The sequence below is a fragment of the Urocampus carinirostris genome, chromosome 4 (genome assembly GCF_059441175.1).
Source record: "Urocampus carinirostris isolate Australia breed hairy pipefish chromosome 4, RoL_Ucar_1.0, whole genome shotgun sequence".
Classification (NCBI taxonomy): Eukaryota; Metazoa; Chordata; class Actinopteri; order Syngnathiformes; family Syngnathidae; genus Urocampus; species Urocampus carinirostris.
In genome coordinates this window covers 40,582,109-40,600,407 of record NC_142352.1, presented here as the reverse complement: position 1 = coordinate 40,600,407, position 18,299 = coordinate 40,582,109, and the positions used below count along the sequence as shown (strand labels likewise).

At 40.6% G+C, this 18,299-nt stretch overlaps 1 protein-coding gene across 1 annotated transcript in view; it reads right to left on the bottom strand.

Annotated features, from left to right (window-relative positions):
* ripor1 (RHO family interacting cell polarization regulator 1) overlaps positions 1–18,299 on the bottom strand; it is a 42,834-nt gene that overhangs the window by 4,822 nt on the left and 19,713 nt on the right. Inside the window, exons 10-15 of the mRNA XM_088334567.1 lie at positions 15,082–15,230; positions 14,890–14,998; positions 9,458–9,988; positions 2,921–3,342; positions 605–695; positions 428–524 (exon numbers count right to left, since the gene is read on the bottom strand). Coding sequence (XP_088190693.1) covers positions 428–524; positions 605–695; positions 2,921–3,342; positions 9,458–9,988; positions 14,890–14,998; positions 15,082–15,230 — 1,399 coding nt within the window. The remainder of the gene's footprint in view (positions 1–427; positions 525–604; positions 696–2,920; positions 3,343–9,457; positions 9,989–14,889; positions 14,999–15,081; positions 15,231–18,299) is intronic.

Below are 18,299 nucleotides of genomic sequence, written 5' to 3'. Positions count from 1 at the left end.
CTGAAGCGGGCCGTTGTGGCCCGCCACCAGCCCTAAATTAAATGCACTGGCCTAGCCACAATCCATTATCGCCAGTCAACTATTGCTGAGAGCGGGGGCCGAGAAAGTAAATTGGTGTCATACGGACCTTTTTTCGCCTAAAACGAGCAGCACCTGTGCGGCTGTGATTCATTAGCCCCCGTTCACTTTTGCTGGGATTAGGGGCGACCAGAGCGCCTGTTAAAAATTAGGGAGGGGAGTGGGTATAATTCACAAATTTATCCTTTATCGCATTGACTAAGATGAATGAGGGGTTACTGTATTTATGTTCCACGGACACGGAAACATAGCTGGCATTTGATTTACGAAAATAAATCAGCTAGATGCACAACTGCAAAAATGATATTTTCCTGGATGAGAATTAAAGTTTCTCTTGCCCCAAACTCACCAAGTGGTTCGTCCGCCGTCTTTACCATGCAGTGCCCGTCTTCTTCCTCGGGCAACTGCACCCGAGTCAAATCTTGTTCGTCTTCAGCACTCGACTCCTGGGAAAAAAAAGCAATTTTTGTTTCGATTATTCGGAGCGCACGATGGCATTGCCCACGGAAAAGCGGCTTGGGCTCACTTGCGATTCAGAAACACGATCTTCGTCAGAGTTCCGAAAGCCTTCCGGAGCCTCCATGAGGAATTCCAGGCTGTCCTGCGCCTCGTCATCACTAGCAGACGGCAAAACCATATTTTTGATGTTTAGCTTATCAGTTGGAAGCTATTTGTAAAAATATATGTTTCACCAACATTACAAGTAGTAATAAAAGGTTATTTTATAGAATAAAAGGGAAAGATGTGGCATGCTTTTGGCCACGTTATTTTACAAAGCAATTCATTTTTCCTATAAAAGTAATTTGATGCATTTGTATAATTTTTTTAAGTTTATAAAATATGCAATATCTTTTTAGTACTTTACTTGCATATAAAAACGTACTTTCGATACATTGAAAATAGTAAACTTTTAATAAAGCAAAATTAAGTTGAAAACAATCAAACATTGTTTACATTTTAAAACTTGATTAACATTAATTAATTTATACAGGGGAAATGTTTTAAACATATTCCCATTGTTATTATCTCAGTAGAATTGATTGTTCTAAGGCTAAATAGCTCCCAATTTTTTATTATAATAGTAATTAAAGTAATTGTATTTTTCAGTGTAATAAATGGAAATTCTTTTGTCAGCTTACAATTTATCAAATGAATATAATTGCACTCATTTTCACACTTTTTTCTAAATGAAGCAAATATGTATTTCATTTCCAAGTTTTTTTTTTTAATCTTCTTCTGATTTTGTTATTTTTAAATACACGAGTTATTGTCTTATTGGATTGATAGACAAGATAGAAGGACTCATTTAAGGTGGATTGGCTGCGGCTGCATCGACTCGCTACAACGGGTCAGGTGTATCGACATTTCGTTCTGTGTACATTGTTACAAAGAATGACAATACAAAGGAAATTATTATTATTATTATTATTATTCATTTAACATGTGCAAATTCAATTTGTGGGATTAAAAAAAAGCGGTGATTGCTGTCATCTCATTATAGTTTTGGCGCCCTCGTGTGGCGTTTTGGTTCCAAGTGAAGACTAGCGCTTGGTCTACAAACCGTAAACTCAAGACTCAGACTTCTAGCCGCTACTTTCTTCTACATTTGAAACACTGCGGTTTACAATAAGTTGAGGCTTTTTTTGCGCGAGGCTGATAGTCGCAAGTGTTTCAGCAACTACTTTCGGCCGGCGCCTAACAGCCGTCTTAGAAATGGTGCTAAACAGGGAATCCGATTGAAAAAAGGACTAAAATATTCATACAGCCAACACTACTAGTTAAAAAAAATTCCAAGAATTGATGTATATTTTTTTATCTGATTCCTGCGTCTATCCATCCATCCATCCATCCATCCATCATCTGCACCGCTTATCCTCAGTAGGGTCGCGGGTGTACTGGAGCCCATCCTAGCTATCGTCGGGCAGTGGGCAGGGTACACCCTGAACTGGTTGCTAGCCAATCGCAGGGCACACAGACATACAACCATTCAGACGCATTCCAACCTAGGGACAATTTGGACTGGCCAATTAACCAGACATGCATGTTTTTGGAATAGGGGAGGAAACCGGAGTGCCCAAAGGAAACCCACGCAAGCACGGGTCACATGCAAACTCCACACAGGGGGTTTGATTTCATGACCTCAGAACTGTGCCACCGTGCTGCCCTCCTGTGTCTATGTTAATGCAAATTGAATTAATATTGACTAGTTGATTGAGAGGCAGCACGCAAACGCTTATTCTAAAAAATATAAAGCCCAGCGCGCACCTGGGGACCCGCCATGGGGAGATTGAGGTCGACACCTTAGGCTGCAGAACGTAATGCTGTTGTCATCGGCGGCTGGCACAGCATTTGCTTGTCATCGCTGCCCGAGAATTAAAGGAAACTTGGGTTGATGACGTCACAGAGATGTATTGTATTTAGAGCGCATGCTTCAAGTTCCCGTTTTTCTCCGCAAATTTAGAGAACCGAGAGCCAAAATTATCAAACATGTTTGATACTCGAAGCCATTGGCAGCACGGCTTTTCCACCAAAAAGTGCACCCGAATGTACGCCTGACGCAAAAGGCAAAACGCTGATCACCAGTGGCATCAAACGTAAGTCTGCGTGGGGCTTAAAAATTTGCGTGAATGAGTTCGGTGGTTTTTTTGGCTGTTAAAGCTTACGGCTTAAAATCTGGTGCGGCTTGTACGAAGATAAAGTTGCTTCCTTAAATTTGTCCAAGCGGATTTTAATCAGCTGCATTCTGAAGTCCATAATGTACGTTAGTCAGGACATGCTATCTCCATTTACAAGAATACAAAAAAAGTGTTTGTTCCAACTGCCTCCAGTGACAAATACTGACCTCGCCCCGGAGTCCACCATTTCATTGTCCTTCCTCTCCTCTTTCTCCTCTTCCTTTTCTTCTTTCTCCCCTTCCTTCTCCTCCTCGACGATGTTCTGTTGTTCTTTCTCGCTTTGATCTTGGTCATGTTGCTCTTCGCTTTCCTGCTTTGCATCTTTGTCTTTGTCCTGAGGTTCTTCCTCTGTTTGCAGCTCACCTTCCTCTTCTGGCTCTATTTGTGTTTGCTGCTCCTCCTCCTTTTCCTTCTCTTCCTCCCTTGGAGGTTCATCAGTCTCTACAAGCACGAGCTCTTCCTGATGCTGACTTTCTTCTTCCACTTCTTCCTCCTCCTCCTCTTCCAGGTCAGAGCAGTTGAGGAAGTCAAAGCTTTCAAGAGCAGTCTCCACTTCCTGGTTGAAACTCGAAGAAGTTGGGAAAGGGAGCTGGGAAGAAACCAAAGGAAGACACATCACAACATGGGTTTGCAAACTCTGATCTGAAGGCCCTATAGGGGCCCACTGAGCATTTTTCACAGCATATACCTAAAAATTATTCTTCTCGCACCCAAAAAAGTGTGTCTTACTGATTTTTATTTAATGCTAATTCATATTTTAAAATTTTGAGGGTGACACCCATGTCCCTGTAAAATTCCAAACTAACAAATAAAACACAGATTATGTATTACCGGTTCTGTTAAAAATAAAGGGGGGGGGGGTACTTTCTTTAGTGATTCTAAAACTGCAACCACCCACATATTTGCCACCCAATATAAAGAAAATGTGGAACAATATTTTAACAACCTATCAATTGATTAGCCAACTGTCAATTCCCAAATACTGCAATCCCTCATTTATGGAAATAAATGGGAACCAGAACCCCCACGATATGCAAAAATCTGCAAAGAAACCCGCCACATTATTAACATGTACTCTGCCGGTACCCGCTCCAGCAATAGACAAACAGGGACAATGGATCGCGGCTGCACGGGTAATGTCCATTTTAGGTAGAAGGAACGGAAAAAAGAGCTGCCATTAATGAAACAAATTTGCTCTTTCTACCAGTGCAGAGCTAACGGGGCTGACAAAAAGATGTTCTGCTGGCTCCCTGCAGCAATATATGATGGATTCTGGAATATTTTTTAATAATATTTTAATGAGGTCACGAAGTCCAAAACGAAGCAGCAAGGGATTACATTAATTATTGCCAAATCCTCATCTTCTCAACAATTGGAATTCACAGATTTTCGTTGACGTCCATGATACAAGACCAATTTTCTGTTCATTATGTGATTTGAATCTAGAACTCACATGCGTGCGTGCCGTTTTTACAAATGAATGACTACATTTTTCAAATTCAATTCGAAATGTTATGTTATTTGAGCGAGAATGCAGTGATTTGTGGTGTCCCAAAAATAAAATTCAAATATTGGTTGAAAATTGTTTGTGCAATATTTTTACGTTTTCTGATAATCCATAATGTTTTACCTTCATCACTCAAGTTTTATCCGATTCAATGATAGACAAAATATTAATTCGAAAAACAGAATAATTAAATGAAATTTAATTGTAGTTTAGTAAATGATAGAAAATCTCGATTATAATTTTCTTTTTTTTCTTAAGTGATTTTAGCCCACTTTTGCTCAAAGACAAAATATGGTCTATTGATGGAATCTGAATAATATCAGATTATTTTATTTAATGTTCATGTTACGCGGATATAATATCAAGGAAAATTGTCTTTTGTGCCGGTTGAAAGTGAAAGATTATTCATGGAGCTATAAGTTTATCTAATCACATTGGAATACATTTGTTAGCTTTTCAGTAGGTTCAAATAGGTTCCCTGGTAGTCAGCTCATGAGATGATTATCTTCAAACATGGACTTATTACATTCAGGACCTTCCAATGAATCCAACCGTGTAAAGTATTTATTCCAAAACGCACGATAATGCTGACAGATTAAAATAACTCAGTCTAAAATAATAAGCATCATTGGACGTTCCTTGTTAAAAATTATTACAAACTTTTTAGCACCATATTTCGGTTTACAAATAAACAGACCTGAAAATTATTTCCAATATGGCCGTTAGCCTCCGACTTTAATTGGCATCACTCTCAGCCAATTGCAAGCTTTTTTTTTCATGGTCCTTAGCCTGCCGTAGCCTATAAATGCCTGTATTGATAGAGACATCGCCTCCATTATCTCCAACTATATTTAGCCAAGAATGACTGATTATAATAATGATTGCCACATTGGTTAGCCAATGAAATTCTGAAAAGAACGATCAGCAGATGCGGAAAGAGAAGTCAAACATTTATAACTCTTTCAAAATGTCACTAAAGTAAAATAGGCAGTTGCAGAGGTCTTATAGATTTAAACGGATCGTTTTTAAACAGCTACCTTTAGAAATGCCTGGACCATCTATGTACAAAGTCCGGCCCAGGGGCCAGTTACAGCCCGTGATCAAATTTTTACTGGCCTGCAGCCTCAGTCATAAAACTACCGTATTTTCCGCACTATAAGACGCACCGGGTTATAGGGCGCACACCGAAAAAATAGTTTTTGGTCCTATTTTTGACATACATAAGACGCACCGGATTATAAGGCGCTACAATGGGAACGTGGACAAAACAGTCAGATAGTTCAGTCCAACTTATTACCCCCTTAACATTCCGAAAGCTTGCAAAGACGCAAATACGTGTCGAGAACACGTGCGGATGCGGTGTCCGTAAGATGTCACTCAAATGCATCGTTCCATCATTCGGAAGGTTAAAGTCTTGGGATTCAAGAAATGCTAACCATTCCTTAGTATCTATTTTCCTTTTCGCTCGTAACTTTACTGTGCATATGACAATAAACACTTGGAATTGAGTTTAATTTAAAAATAGACACTCCATTCCATCCATTATCTGCACCGCTTATCACAGAAACATCGAGTTCAGTCTGAAACAAGATACAGGGACAATATAAAACCCGGAGTAAGCTCACCAAATTCGTTGTGTTCATAATAATGTGCAGGCAATGTCCTCTTATATCCGTGAGGGTAGTAAATCCAGGAGAATACAATATTTACAATTACAGAATAGAAAAAAATGCTTTCTCTATGCCGTCAGCCACATGCTATACGCATTCATCTTTTTCGGCCAATTGCAGGCTTTGTTTCGCCGTTTAAGCCAATGGCAGCCTGTAAATGATAAAAAGGATCCGCCCCTTGACCTCCGAATAACTTTAGCCAATAGTGATCGATTCAACTGATGATTGACACATCTTTTTCGGCCAATTGCAGGCTTTGTTTGCCGTTTGAGCCAATGCCAGCCTGTAAATGATAAAAAGGATCCGCCCCTTGACCTCCGAATAACTTTAGCCAATAGTGATCGATTCAAATGATGATTGACACATTGGTTAGCCAATGAAACGCCGGTAAATAAATCCCAGCATACACCGCGTTCTACTTGGCGTTCGGGGGAAAATCTAGTCGGCGGCTGCAAGTTAGTTGGAAAACTTTGCAATTTTAAAATTGATCCATAAATAAGGCGCACTGTATTATAAGGCGCATGGTCAGCTTTTGAAAAAAATAAAGGCTTTTAGGTGCGCCTTATAGTGCGGAAAATACGGTAATAATATGTGGCCCACCAGTTATGTTGTCCACAGTATTAAATAAATCTGTACCAAAAGAAAAATATCACCATTTCACCAGATGATGGCAGTAGCCATTTAGCCACTTTGCCCTTGGCTTTCTGTGAGAATTTGAGCCCACCACATTTCTTGCATAGTGACTGTAAATAAAAAAGGAAAGATGACTGAGGGCCGCCGCTTCCAGGAGAAGTGGGAATTGGAGTATGTTTTCACTGAAATCCAAAACAACTGTGTATGCCTAATTTGCCAAGAGACTGTGGCTATTTTCAAAAGAATCTAATATCAAGAGGCACTGCCAAATGAAACATGCTGACTGCAAAAAGCTAACTAGAAACAAACGCTGTGAAAAGGTGAAGGAACTAGAAGCGGTTTTAATGGCACAGCAGCGCTTTTTCATGAGACCGTGAAGGTCAACGAACGCTGTGAAAGGGTGAAGCAACTAGAAGAAGTTTTAATGAAACAGGAGTGCTCTTTCATGAGATCATGCGGGTCAAATTAAAATGCTAAAAAGGCAAGCTACAAGGTTGGGACGCTGATTGCCAAGCACTGCAAACCTTTCACACAAAGGGTGAATTTAGATGCCCATGCTACACTCATCTGCAGGCATTTGATTTCCCTCAAAATATTCTAGCGAGAATAAAAAGCTTCTATTTCTGTGTGTTCCAATTTAGATTATTCAATGTTAAAGGGACTTGCAGTGATTATTTTAGTTTAGGACACATCTTCAGTGTGTAACCTTTCAAAAGAGACCAAAACAGTCCATATTCTCTAAACGGTTCAAAAACAGCATTCAATTCAGTCTGGGTACGTTTTGGATTGGTATTTTAGGACAATTTCACAGGAAAGTAAAGGGTGTAAATAATTATATATGTTTAGGTAAACGCTTTATTAATATTTTCAATTCATTTTAGTAAGCGGCTATTTTATAGCAATTTTAGGGAGTTGCTTACATGAGATGTGGGTTTAAATGTGAGTAAATGCTGTACTTGAAGCAGTCTTGGTCTTGCTGGTCGTTTTGTCTTTTAGGAAAAAAAAAAAGGTAGCGTATTTTCCGCACTATAAGGCGCACCTAAAAGTCTTAATTTTTTTTTCAAAAGCTGACCATGCGCCTTATAATACAGTGCGCCTTATATATGGCTCAACATTAAATCACAAGGTCTCGCAACTTACGCAACAGCCGCCGACTCGATTTTCCCCCGAACGTGGAGGAGTCCGCGGTGTATGCTGGGATTTATATACCGGCGTTTCATTGGCTAACCAATGTGTCAATCATCATTTGAATCGATCACTATTGGCTAAAGTTATTCGGAGCCTCGGATGGGCTAGAGGGCCGAAACAAACCCTGCAATTGGTCGAAAAAGATGTGACAATCATCCGTTAAATCGATCACTATTGGCTTAAGTCATTCGGAGCCTCGGATTGGCTAGAGCGCCAAAACAAACCCTGCAATTGGCCGAAAAAGATGTATCAATCATCCGTTGAATCGATCGCTATTGGCTGAAGTTATTCGGAGCCTCGGATTGGCTAGAGGGCCAAAACAAACCCTGCAATTGGCCGAAAAATATGTGTCAATCATCCGTTAAATCGATCGCTATTGGCTGAAGTTATTCAGAGCCCCGGATTGGCTAGATGGCCAAAACAAACCCTGCAATTGGCAGAGTTTAGCAATGGCGTAGCAAGCTTAGCAAGCTTGCTAAAGTACACCATAAAGAAACATGTTTTATTAGTCTGTATTTGCAAATAATTTACTCTCCTGGATTTACTTCACTCACGGTTGGAAGAAGACCATGATTGAGTATCATTATTGAACGTGAGAACTTAGGTGAGCTATGCGGCTTTATATTTTCCCGGTATCTTGTTTTAGAACGATCTTGATGTTGCTGTGATGAGTTGAGTGAATTAAACTCAATTCCAAGTGTTTATTGTTATAGGCACAGTAAAGTTGCGAGCAAAAAAGAAAATAGAAACTAAGAAATGTTTGGCATTTCTTGAATCCCAAGACTTTAACCTTCCGAATGATATTTGAAATGATGCATTTGAGTGACATCGTACGGACACCGCATCCGCACGTGTCTACGACACGTATTTGCTTCTTTGCAAGCTTTGGGAATGTTAAGGGGGTAATCAGTTGGACTGAATCATCTGACTGTTTTGTCGACGTTCCCATTGTAGCGCCTTATAATCCGGTGCGCCTTATCTATGGAAGATATAGGACCAAAACTATTTTTTGGGGGTGCGCCCTATAACCCGGTGCGCCCTATAGTGCGGAAAATATGGTAAATATATTGTACAATTTTCCTTTAAACTGCACAATCTCTTCATTGGTTACACTTGAGAAGTGAAAACTTTTTTTCTGGATTTGGGTCACAGCTGGCAATTTGGGTGGAATGGTGCGTCCTGTAGTCAGACCAGTTGAGAACTACTGCACTAGACCAGGGTTTTTCAACCTTTTTTGAGTAAGGGCATGTTTTTTTTACATTGGAAGAATTTTGCGGCACACCACTAACCAAAAATGTTATAAAATGACACTGAACACTTAAACATACCGAATCACTATATAATTTATAACACCCCCAATTTTTACAGCACAGACACTTGACAATGACACAATATTTGCAGAAAATGATTAATAAATGTTTAATAAAAATGTAAATTATATAAAGTGACATTGGATAATTTTTCACGGCACAACTGACCATCTCTCACTGCACACTAGTGTGACGCGGCACAGTGGTAGAAAATCGTTGCACTAGACAATAAGCTTCATTTAAAGAGAGTTCGATATTAAATCAGTTTGGTTCTTGGCATATAGCCTAGTTTTTTATTACGGTGTCCCGTTTGTTTGACTTTGACACTCCTGATATAAATAATTGTGATCGACAGGCCATAAAATCCTTCCTAAATGATGAAATAGACAAACTTACATTTGTGGCTTGGTCCAAATGTTGGAACTCTTGCTCCGCCTCCTTCATTCCTTCAGCAGCTTCCGCTCCAGTTTGGATTGTCGTGATTGTGGGTGAATCTTTGTCGGTGTGCTCTATAGACCTCTCTGACGATTCAGCGGCTGGGGAACGAACGTCATTAAAGGAGCAGTTCCCCTCCGCCGAGGTTTCCGAGAGCGACAGGACGGACAGTCTGTCGGCCGAAGTTTGTTCTGGCCCGGTCTCGCCGAGCCCGCTCCGAGAGCATGGCGTTGGCAGGTGGCCGTTGTGCACTGGATCCCTCGGGGAGAAAACGTCACTGGCTTCACTCTCGTCTTCTTCCTGATTGGACGAAAGCGACGGCGTCGATGCACTGGACTTGTGCGGAGCTGGCACGCCAGATTGCGGCACGTTGGAGGCTGACAGCCTCTGAGCGTGGTGGCCCAGCGCCGGGCTGGATGAGTCATCTGAGGACTCAGAAGAGTTGGACCATACCGTGCCGTTGTCCAGCTCTCCTTGGCGCTTGAGTAGAGACTGGAGGAAAAGGAAACAAACAAAATAATATGTATGAATGTGGTGGCAAAAGAAGACAAATATCTAATAGACCCTGTTCTGTGTTTCTAAACAAGGGTGATGTAGTCTAGCTGCGCGTGCATTGTTGAGGCCGAATGGCGGAATTCATGTCAGTTTGTACCAGCAGATTGACAGAATAAGATCGTGGATCGTAGATAGTAACATCTCAAATGAGCACAAAGAATGTGGCAGGCAACAACTTAGCGATTTTATTTTAGTAATGTCAATAAAAACTAAAATAACTTTCTCTTTGAAAAATAAAGAAATAACAGCTTTACAAATCACTATGTGATTATAGAGAGGAAAATTGATTCAATATACCCTCTGTTTTTTTCTTCTGAGGCAGACCTAAAAAAAAAACCCCATTGGGCCAGAAATTTGAAAGTATATACTGCAGAGTATGGCAGATAGGAGTTGCAAACAATAATTTCAGAAAAGCGTTACCATACAATGTTTTACGGTAAAACAGTTTTTGAGCAATGATGGATCAAATTGATAAACCCCGCTGAGCTTGATTGCATGTATGTAATTGTGTGTTTTTGAGGGGTGCGCCCTATGATCCTGTGTGCCTTATAGTGCAGAAAATATGCTAAAGTAATCGATTTGTTTAAAACGCAGCCCTCATTTGTAAGGCAATACTTGTCCTTATTTGAGCATGTTACTATTTAAGTCGAGTGACTCTAACAATTAACACTGTCAACCATGGCATTTGCTCGGCCCGCTTAATGACAACTTTAACATTGGTTCTGGACCCTTCAGCAAAACCGTCCAGTCTCAAGGCTGCACATGATGGTCGGGACCTCAGCTGACAAACGTGCTGTGCAAGTAACGTCCAATGGAGGAATAAACAAGAGCTTTCAGACCCGCGAGGCAGCAACGATTCAGGTCAGGCCAGACGGATTTGTTCAGGAAGCACATGCATGATTCAAGAACAATGGACGCATTTGAGGACCAAAAAGAAAAAGGGCAGGTAGAAGGCGAAAGACAAACATTGGGTTTTGCTTTGCAAGGAGAAAAAATTGCTATTGACACATTTACACACACATTTACTCAAATAATCATGTTTTTTGTTGTTGTTGTTGTTAGATTAATTATTTTTTAGTTTATTTTTGTGTTTTACAAATGTGAATATTGCTTCTTGTGTACTGTTACCCTTCCCCACTTCGCACTTCTCAGCCTCAGTACATCGTAGGTTGAAAAATATTCCGTGACGCACTAGCCCTGATGGCATATTGCTACGAGCGAGGACTGGCAGAGCGCACTATGATCGGGCCTCGTTGCCTCTCTTCTGCCGTTAATAAATTTCCGCCAAACATGTACTGCACTTGTGCGGCCGTGGTCCATTATACCCAATCCCATATTGCTGCAAGCTGAGACTGGCTGAAAGCACTTTGGTTAGGAAGGGTACCATTCTGGTCCGCCCATATTGAATTTCAGGGTTGTGGCTATGATCCATTACACCCGCTTCACTTGCTGACAGCAGCGGCCAGAAGAGCACATTTTTTCACGATTCGGGCCACTGAAGCATGTAATTGTGGCCGGCCTTAAAAGAACTGCACTGTTTTGGCCGTGATCCATAGTCCACAGTTGACTATTGCTGAGAGCAAGGGCCTGCAAAGAATATTTGAGTCAACTTCAGGCTCTTTTTCTGAAGTTCTTTCTGCCTAGAATAAAGAGCACAAACGCAGCCAAAATCCATTACCTCCGGTTGATGTCCATGTTAAAAATATGGGGTGCAACTTTGTGTTTTTTATGGTAGGCTTTGGTGCTCTTTAACCACTGAGAATGATAGATTAGGGTATACCAAAAAGCTTGGTGTAATTTAATAATATAGAATTTTCCTGCTTAATTTCTTTCTAACTGTAAGATGTGTCCAAAGTTAAAGCCTTAAAGTGCAAAAAAAAATACTTTAAGGGATCCAAAATATATGTCGACAAGACAAGATATTTTGTGTTTGTTCATTTGTCCAGTGTCACTTAGAGGGAGCTGACATGAAAAGCCGCCATCTCGCTGCTACGGATACCTCCAAAAACCTTGTGAAAGGCTGGGCAAAAAGAATGAGAAGAAAAATGATGTGGTTTTGTGACTGAGTCTAAATAGTTTGTATTCTTCTTTGTGTTTTTTAGCACTCCTTTCGGTTGTCAGACACAATGAAGCCTCATCTATTGGTCAAATAATACACACTGTCCCTTTAAGACAGCAATACATATACAGTAATTCTTTGTTTTGAATTTCCATAGATCTATTCCTTGTTCTTTGTAGCACTACAATGTACAGCAACATCTCGTGGTCAAAGATTAAGCAGTGTCCCTATAAGCTAGTTAAATGTTTGAAATTTTGGTACTTAATACAAAATATTGTGTAATCTTTTGTTTTACATTTCAGTTTTTGAATCAGTGTACTCTTCATTTTATGGTTTTCGCCTATCACGACAGAACTGAGATGGAACTTAAAGTCCTTGAAATAATGCAGTGTCTTGCGATTACAAAAACACACAACGTCATAACACAATATCGATTAGATTTCGGTTAATCGTGCAGCCCAACTACAAACCGTTTAAAGCCACAACATTTCGTAAATCTAGAACCCCCCTTAGGGAATAAATGATTCATGTCATACACTGCAATCACTACAAAACTACCAAAGTCCACAACTACAAAAACTACATCCCACACACCAGCTGTAATGGGGCTCTTGTGAAGCTCAAGGTGTGCGGTAAGGGAGCCGTCTTGACGGTCAGGACCGCATGGCTCGCCTCCTTCGGCCGGCATCTCCGCCCAGCGGCCCCCTGAGTTGTGATCTTCAGCGGAGTGAGGAAGAGGAGGAACATATTGGACGTCTACTCAACCACTATTAAACAGCTACAGGGGCCGCAGCTCCGCTCATACACGCTCCCGCCGTCGCACCTCCCGTTAGCGCCATCACTGGCGGCCGGGCTACTTGCGTTTGGCACGCCACTTCCACAACCACACCACTTGACACACAGCCCAGTGCCATTATCCTCACACACGTCAGCGCTACTGCTACAAACAAAGCAGGCGGGGAGCAGCTGAAACAGAACAAGCCAGTGAAATGTAGGAATAGCAAGCCATGTTTGGAAGAAAGAAAAAAAAAAAAGATCGGAAGGGATTTTGCTGGCCACTTCATTAGATACACCTGGATGCACAACAGTGTTCTCCTTAACTGTGTTAACTATTTTCCTTAAAGGTTTTCCAAACCAGATCATATCTTTTAATAAGGCACACAATTATGCAAATATATTGCAAAATATTCCACGCGTCGGGGGAAATTGAGAAATTTAGTCTCCATATTGACCTCTATATCTTTGAGGTCATTGAATGAGCACAAGATTTTCAAAACGGAAAATCCCATCAACACAACATGTGAGGCCAACTCTGAAGCAGTTTATACAGCTTAAGACAAGTTATATTCAAGACTTTTTAAGACTTTTTAATGCCTTTTGGAATCAGATTTAAGACCAAGTCGATCAAAAAACACAATTAAAACGCAACACTAAAAAAAAAAAGTTCTTGCACACAAATACACCGTGCCTCGTACACATTACCTGGCACCTCTTCTAGCTTTTCGTGGGTAGACCTTAGACATGCATGTGCTTTTAAAGCACCAAATGAAACCACATCATCGTTTTGATAGTTCCGTTATTGTGGTTACACAGGGTTGCGACAAAAGTGAAATGAATGATTAAAAAGATGAATAATGAAACCAATGCCTTTTAAGACTTTTCAAGGATCCGCAGGACCCCAGACACAGCAATAGTAGTGAAAAGGGAGTGCATACCGCTCTTTTCTGCTTGGACAAATTGGAACTTTGCATACCCTGTCAATGGGAGCCTTGTGACTGTTTTGCGGGAGTTGCTTCAACCTACAGAAGCTTCGTGTGGTAAGTTTACCTGCTGCCATCACAGTGTGCGTTCCTTCCTCGCCTCCCTTTAAGTAAGTTATTGTGGCTTTTTGTTTCAGTTTTTCGCAGTGTCTGTCAAGGTTGGTGTAATTTTGCTCTGAGTTAGCGTCAGAGCTGCAGAGGGCTTTACCAAATTGATGGGTGGGCATGTTTATGTACCTACACAGTATACCTGAATACAGTTATGGTGGTTAAGCTGAATTTCTCCTCATGGAGAGGTTTTGCTAACCATATATACTCGCAATTAAGCCAAAGTTACCAATAGAAAATAAAATATTCACATTAGGGTAAGCTTGTGTGCGCGCATTTGGTTGTGGGTCACCAGTAGTGAATGGTTGCCAGGGCGTAGGGAGGGAGCGTGGCTCATAATAAGACATTTCCAGGAACAACTAACGCACTCAATCAATAGGGCAAACCTAAGCGCAGAAAGAGTGCAGAATTTTGGTATTTGTATTTGTAAAACTATTTTTGCAATACACCATGGCTGAAGGAGATCTTCGAGTGGTTTGAAGCCAAGAGACAAAATGGATGTGAAGTTTTCCGTCAAAATTTTAATTTGAAAACTTAAGATTGCACAAGACAAGACACAAAATCCCATATCAAGTTAGAGTAGACATTTGGGAGCTAAACCGCACCAGATTTGCATATTTTTGTAACGGCTGCTATTTGTGTTTTGACTTTGAAATTGACCTTGTGGACGACCCATTTATTGATGATAATTTATTGTTTATGAAACGTAATGCATGAGTATTGTAAATGTATGCAGATGAAATATCCTCGTTGAATATCTCTGTGAAATACATCAGTAATCATGTCATTAATTACAGTGAAAGCTCCATAATGGATGAGCAAAATAATATAAGGTGCACCAGATGAAGTGGCCGGCGTGGAAACGGTTTAAATGCTGAATGATGGGCATGAGAGAATTCAAATCTACTCACATAAAACACTTGTTCCCGCATGGAGGGCGTATCTGGAGGGCTTTGATTAGATAACAGACGTTTGGAAACGGTACTGCAAGATGATGTCTGGTCATCCTTATCAAAAGGACTGGAAAAATAAATAAATAAAAATACATGTCAGATCATTGTTGTGTTAAGTGCCCAAAAGGTGTATGATGCAGGTTGAATTACCTCCATGTGACTTCCAAGTTTAGCTTAACTGTTCCCAGGTCATTAATATCCACAGCGAGAGTCTGCGGGAGTGGGCAGAACAGGTCGAGCATTTCACAGGACACGCTACCCACAATCACATGATTGGCCAGACTCTTCAGCTCTGTCACCTGAAAAGAAATGTATATTTTATTGTGTGTTGATAACCCAACTTCTTAAACACAGAAATTTGTACAAAAGGTGATTAAAGAAAAAAAGTCGCAAAAGCACTAAAATATACATAATTATTCCCATTGTTTCCTCTTTCACCCACTCATTTGGTCTTGTTTATCTCGCTCCTACCCCTTCCACGTTGATTTTTCTAGGAATAAGGAACGTACTTCCTGCTTAAGCCCTGGGCATACGTAGAGCCAATCATGTGCGACACAAGTAGCAATTGGCAGTTTGCTTTTGGAATCAGGTGTGCGTGGGAATTTTCGGGAGGAAAATGGTGCGGTACCAGTGGCGTGGAGTATCAAACATTTGATGATACAGAGACACCTCACTACTTTGTGCGTCGGTTATTGCTGGCTCACTGCTTCGCGGATTTTCATTGTGCAATGTGTTCTGCATTCTGACTGGCTAAACAGATGAAGATGCTTTTCATCACCAACCAAGTTTAACCTTTCCACTTTCAAAATCTGCTCACATGTGGGTCTTCGGCGCTCCCTAGTAGCTACCTGTCGCTTTTTCAAAAAGGCTTGATAAAGGAAATTAATTACCGTATTTTCCGCACTATAAGACGGACCGTGTTATAAGGCGCACCTTCAATGAATGACATATTTTAAAACTTTTTCGATACATAAGGCGCACCGCATTATAAGGCGCTATAAGTGCATGCTGGTTTAAGATCAGGTAATTGTGCAATTTTGTAATTGTAATCCTGTGCAGTCCTTCGAGACATTTTTGTGATTAAGGGCTATATAAATAAATGTGACTTAACATGACTTGGCTACAGTAGAGGATGTAGTTACGTTATGCAACCGTTAGATGGTGCCGCGCTAAAGGGAATGTCAACAAAACAGTCAGATAGGTCAGTCAAACTTCATTAATAGATAACAAACAATCTTTCCACAACTCCATTCACTCCCAAAATGAATAAAAAGCTGTTTTATTATTTTCTCTGAGGTAAAGCATTTTCGTGACACATCTTTAACATCTTTGAATAACAGCAAGGCATAACATTTTACTTTTCCTCCATTTAGTCAACACGCAAAAAAACGTCTGATACTGTTATGGTAAATTAAACGTTAGTGCAATCGCAATATAGTGACACTCGTAATGTGCAAAAACAACAAGTGCAAAACAATAACAATAAAGCAATAACATAATAACTGTAAAATGTGAAACGTAAACACACACCAAGTAGGACCACCTCTGAATTCTTTAATGTGAAGTTTCCGTACCAGCGCTGTTGCCTTCATTCGAATAGTTATTGTACTGACACTTCTACTTGCTGCTCTTTGTTGAACAACCCACCGTTCAAGTGTGTCCTCTAACTGTGGCCATCTCGCTTTATTGCTACGGAAACTTTGTTTAGTCTTCCTTACTTGGCGCAGCTTATCCTCATGCTTCCTCCACTTCCGCACCATCGATTCATTAATGTTGAACTCTCTCGCTGCTGCTCTATTTCCGTGTTCTACTGCGTGACTGATCGCCTTGAGTTTAAACTCTGCGTTGTAAGCGTGTCTCTTAATAGGAGCCATTTCAGGGTCTTTATACAAACGCACAAATAAAAGAGAATCGTTGTTTAATGTTTCCCCAGTATGCACAGCGCACTTCTTCTACGCGAAAAATTGAGTCGGTGGCTGCTTCTCTTAGTTGCGAGACCTTGCAATTCAATATTGATCCATATATAAGGCGCACCGGATTTTAAGGCGCATAGTCAGCTTTTTTTAAAAAAAATCTGATTTTATGTGCGCCTTATAGTGCGGAAAATACAGTACCTATATTTTAAGTTGACAATATCTGTATATTATTTGTTAATGCAACATCCATTGCATCCTGGTCATCCTGGAAGGGCGATTACTTCATGTGCGGTCCCTTCTCAAGGTTTCTTCATTTCCTCATGTTGAAGTTTTTGAGTTTTTCCTTGCCCTTATGTAGGTTTTAGATCAGGGGATGGTGTAATAATAGTCTGTAGTTTGCAATAATCTGTGGTTCGTGCAGCCCTTTAGGAATCCTTGTAATTAAGGGCTATGCAAATGAACATGGCTTGACTTGACTTGGAAAAATATATGGTTTCTGTAGGACAGAACCGGAGGTAAATACTGTTTTCCATAAGGGCCACATGTTGGAGGCAAAGTATGTAAAGTGAAGTAGATCAGGTCCTTATTTCATAAAGTTGTGAAATAAAACTGCAAAATTATTTTTTAAATTATAATTAGTCTGGGCAGTACGGCGACGCAGTGGTTAGCGCATGTGCGACACAGTTCTGAGGTCATGAGATCGAACCTCCTGTGTGGAGTTAGCATGTTCTCCCCGTGCTTGCGTGGGTTTCCTCCGGGCACTCCGGTTTCCTCCCACATTCCAAAAACATGCATGTCAGGTTTATTGGCCGGTCCAAATTCTCCCTAGGTGTGAATGAGCGAGCAAATTGACTGTCCCTGTGTGCCCTGTGATTGGCTGGCAACCAGTTCAAGGTGTCCCCTGCCCACTGCCCGAGGATAGCTGGGATAGGCTCCAGCACCCCCGCGACCCGACTGAGGATAATGGATGAATGGATATAATTAGACAGTACAGGATTTTTTTTAAATTAAAAAGTATAGTACTTTAATTTGTTAAACAAATACTTGAGACTGTAAATTGGGTTTGTTCTTGAGTAGTAAATGAATAATAAAAAATAAACATTTCTACTTCCTGGATTGCCCCCCATTAACCATGATAACTCGGGGATTACAGAATTGGCGCTCGGTCGCCAAATTCTTCAGGTGTACAGGGCACAGGGTAGAGTGGCAATCGGTGCTTTTTCATAACACATGTGCTCTAAACACAAAACACCGTGGTGACACCTGAAAACATTTATGATGCCCTACTAGAGAGTATTGTCACAGCATCCATATAAAACACAACAGGAGCAAAATGTGAGGCTTGACAGTACTTTATTCAATACTTACGATATTTTATCCTTTTCACCCACATATCAGAGGATTTTGTTTTCATGAAAAAGCTTTTATGGCACATCGTCCATCAAACATTTT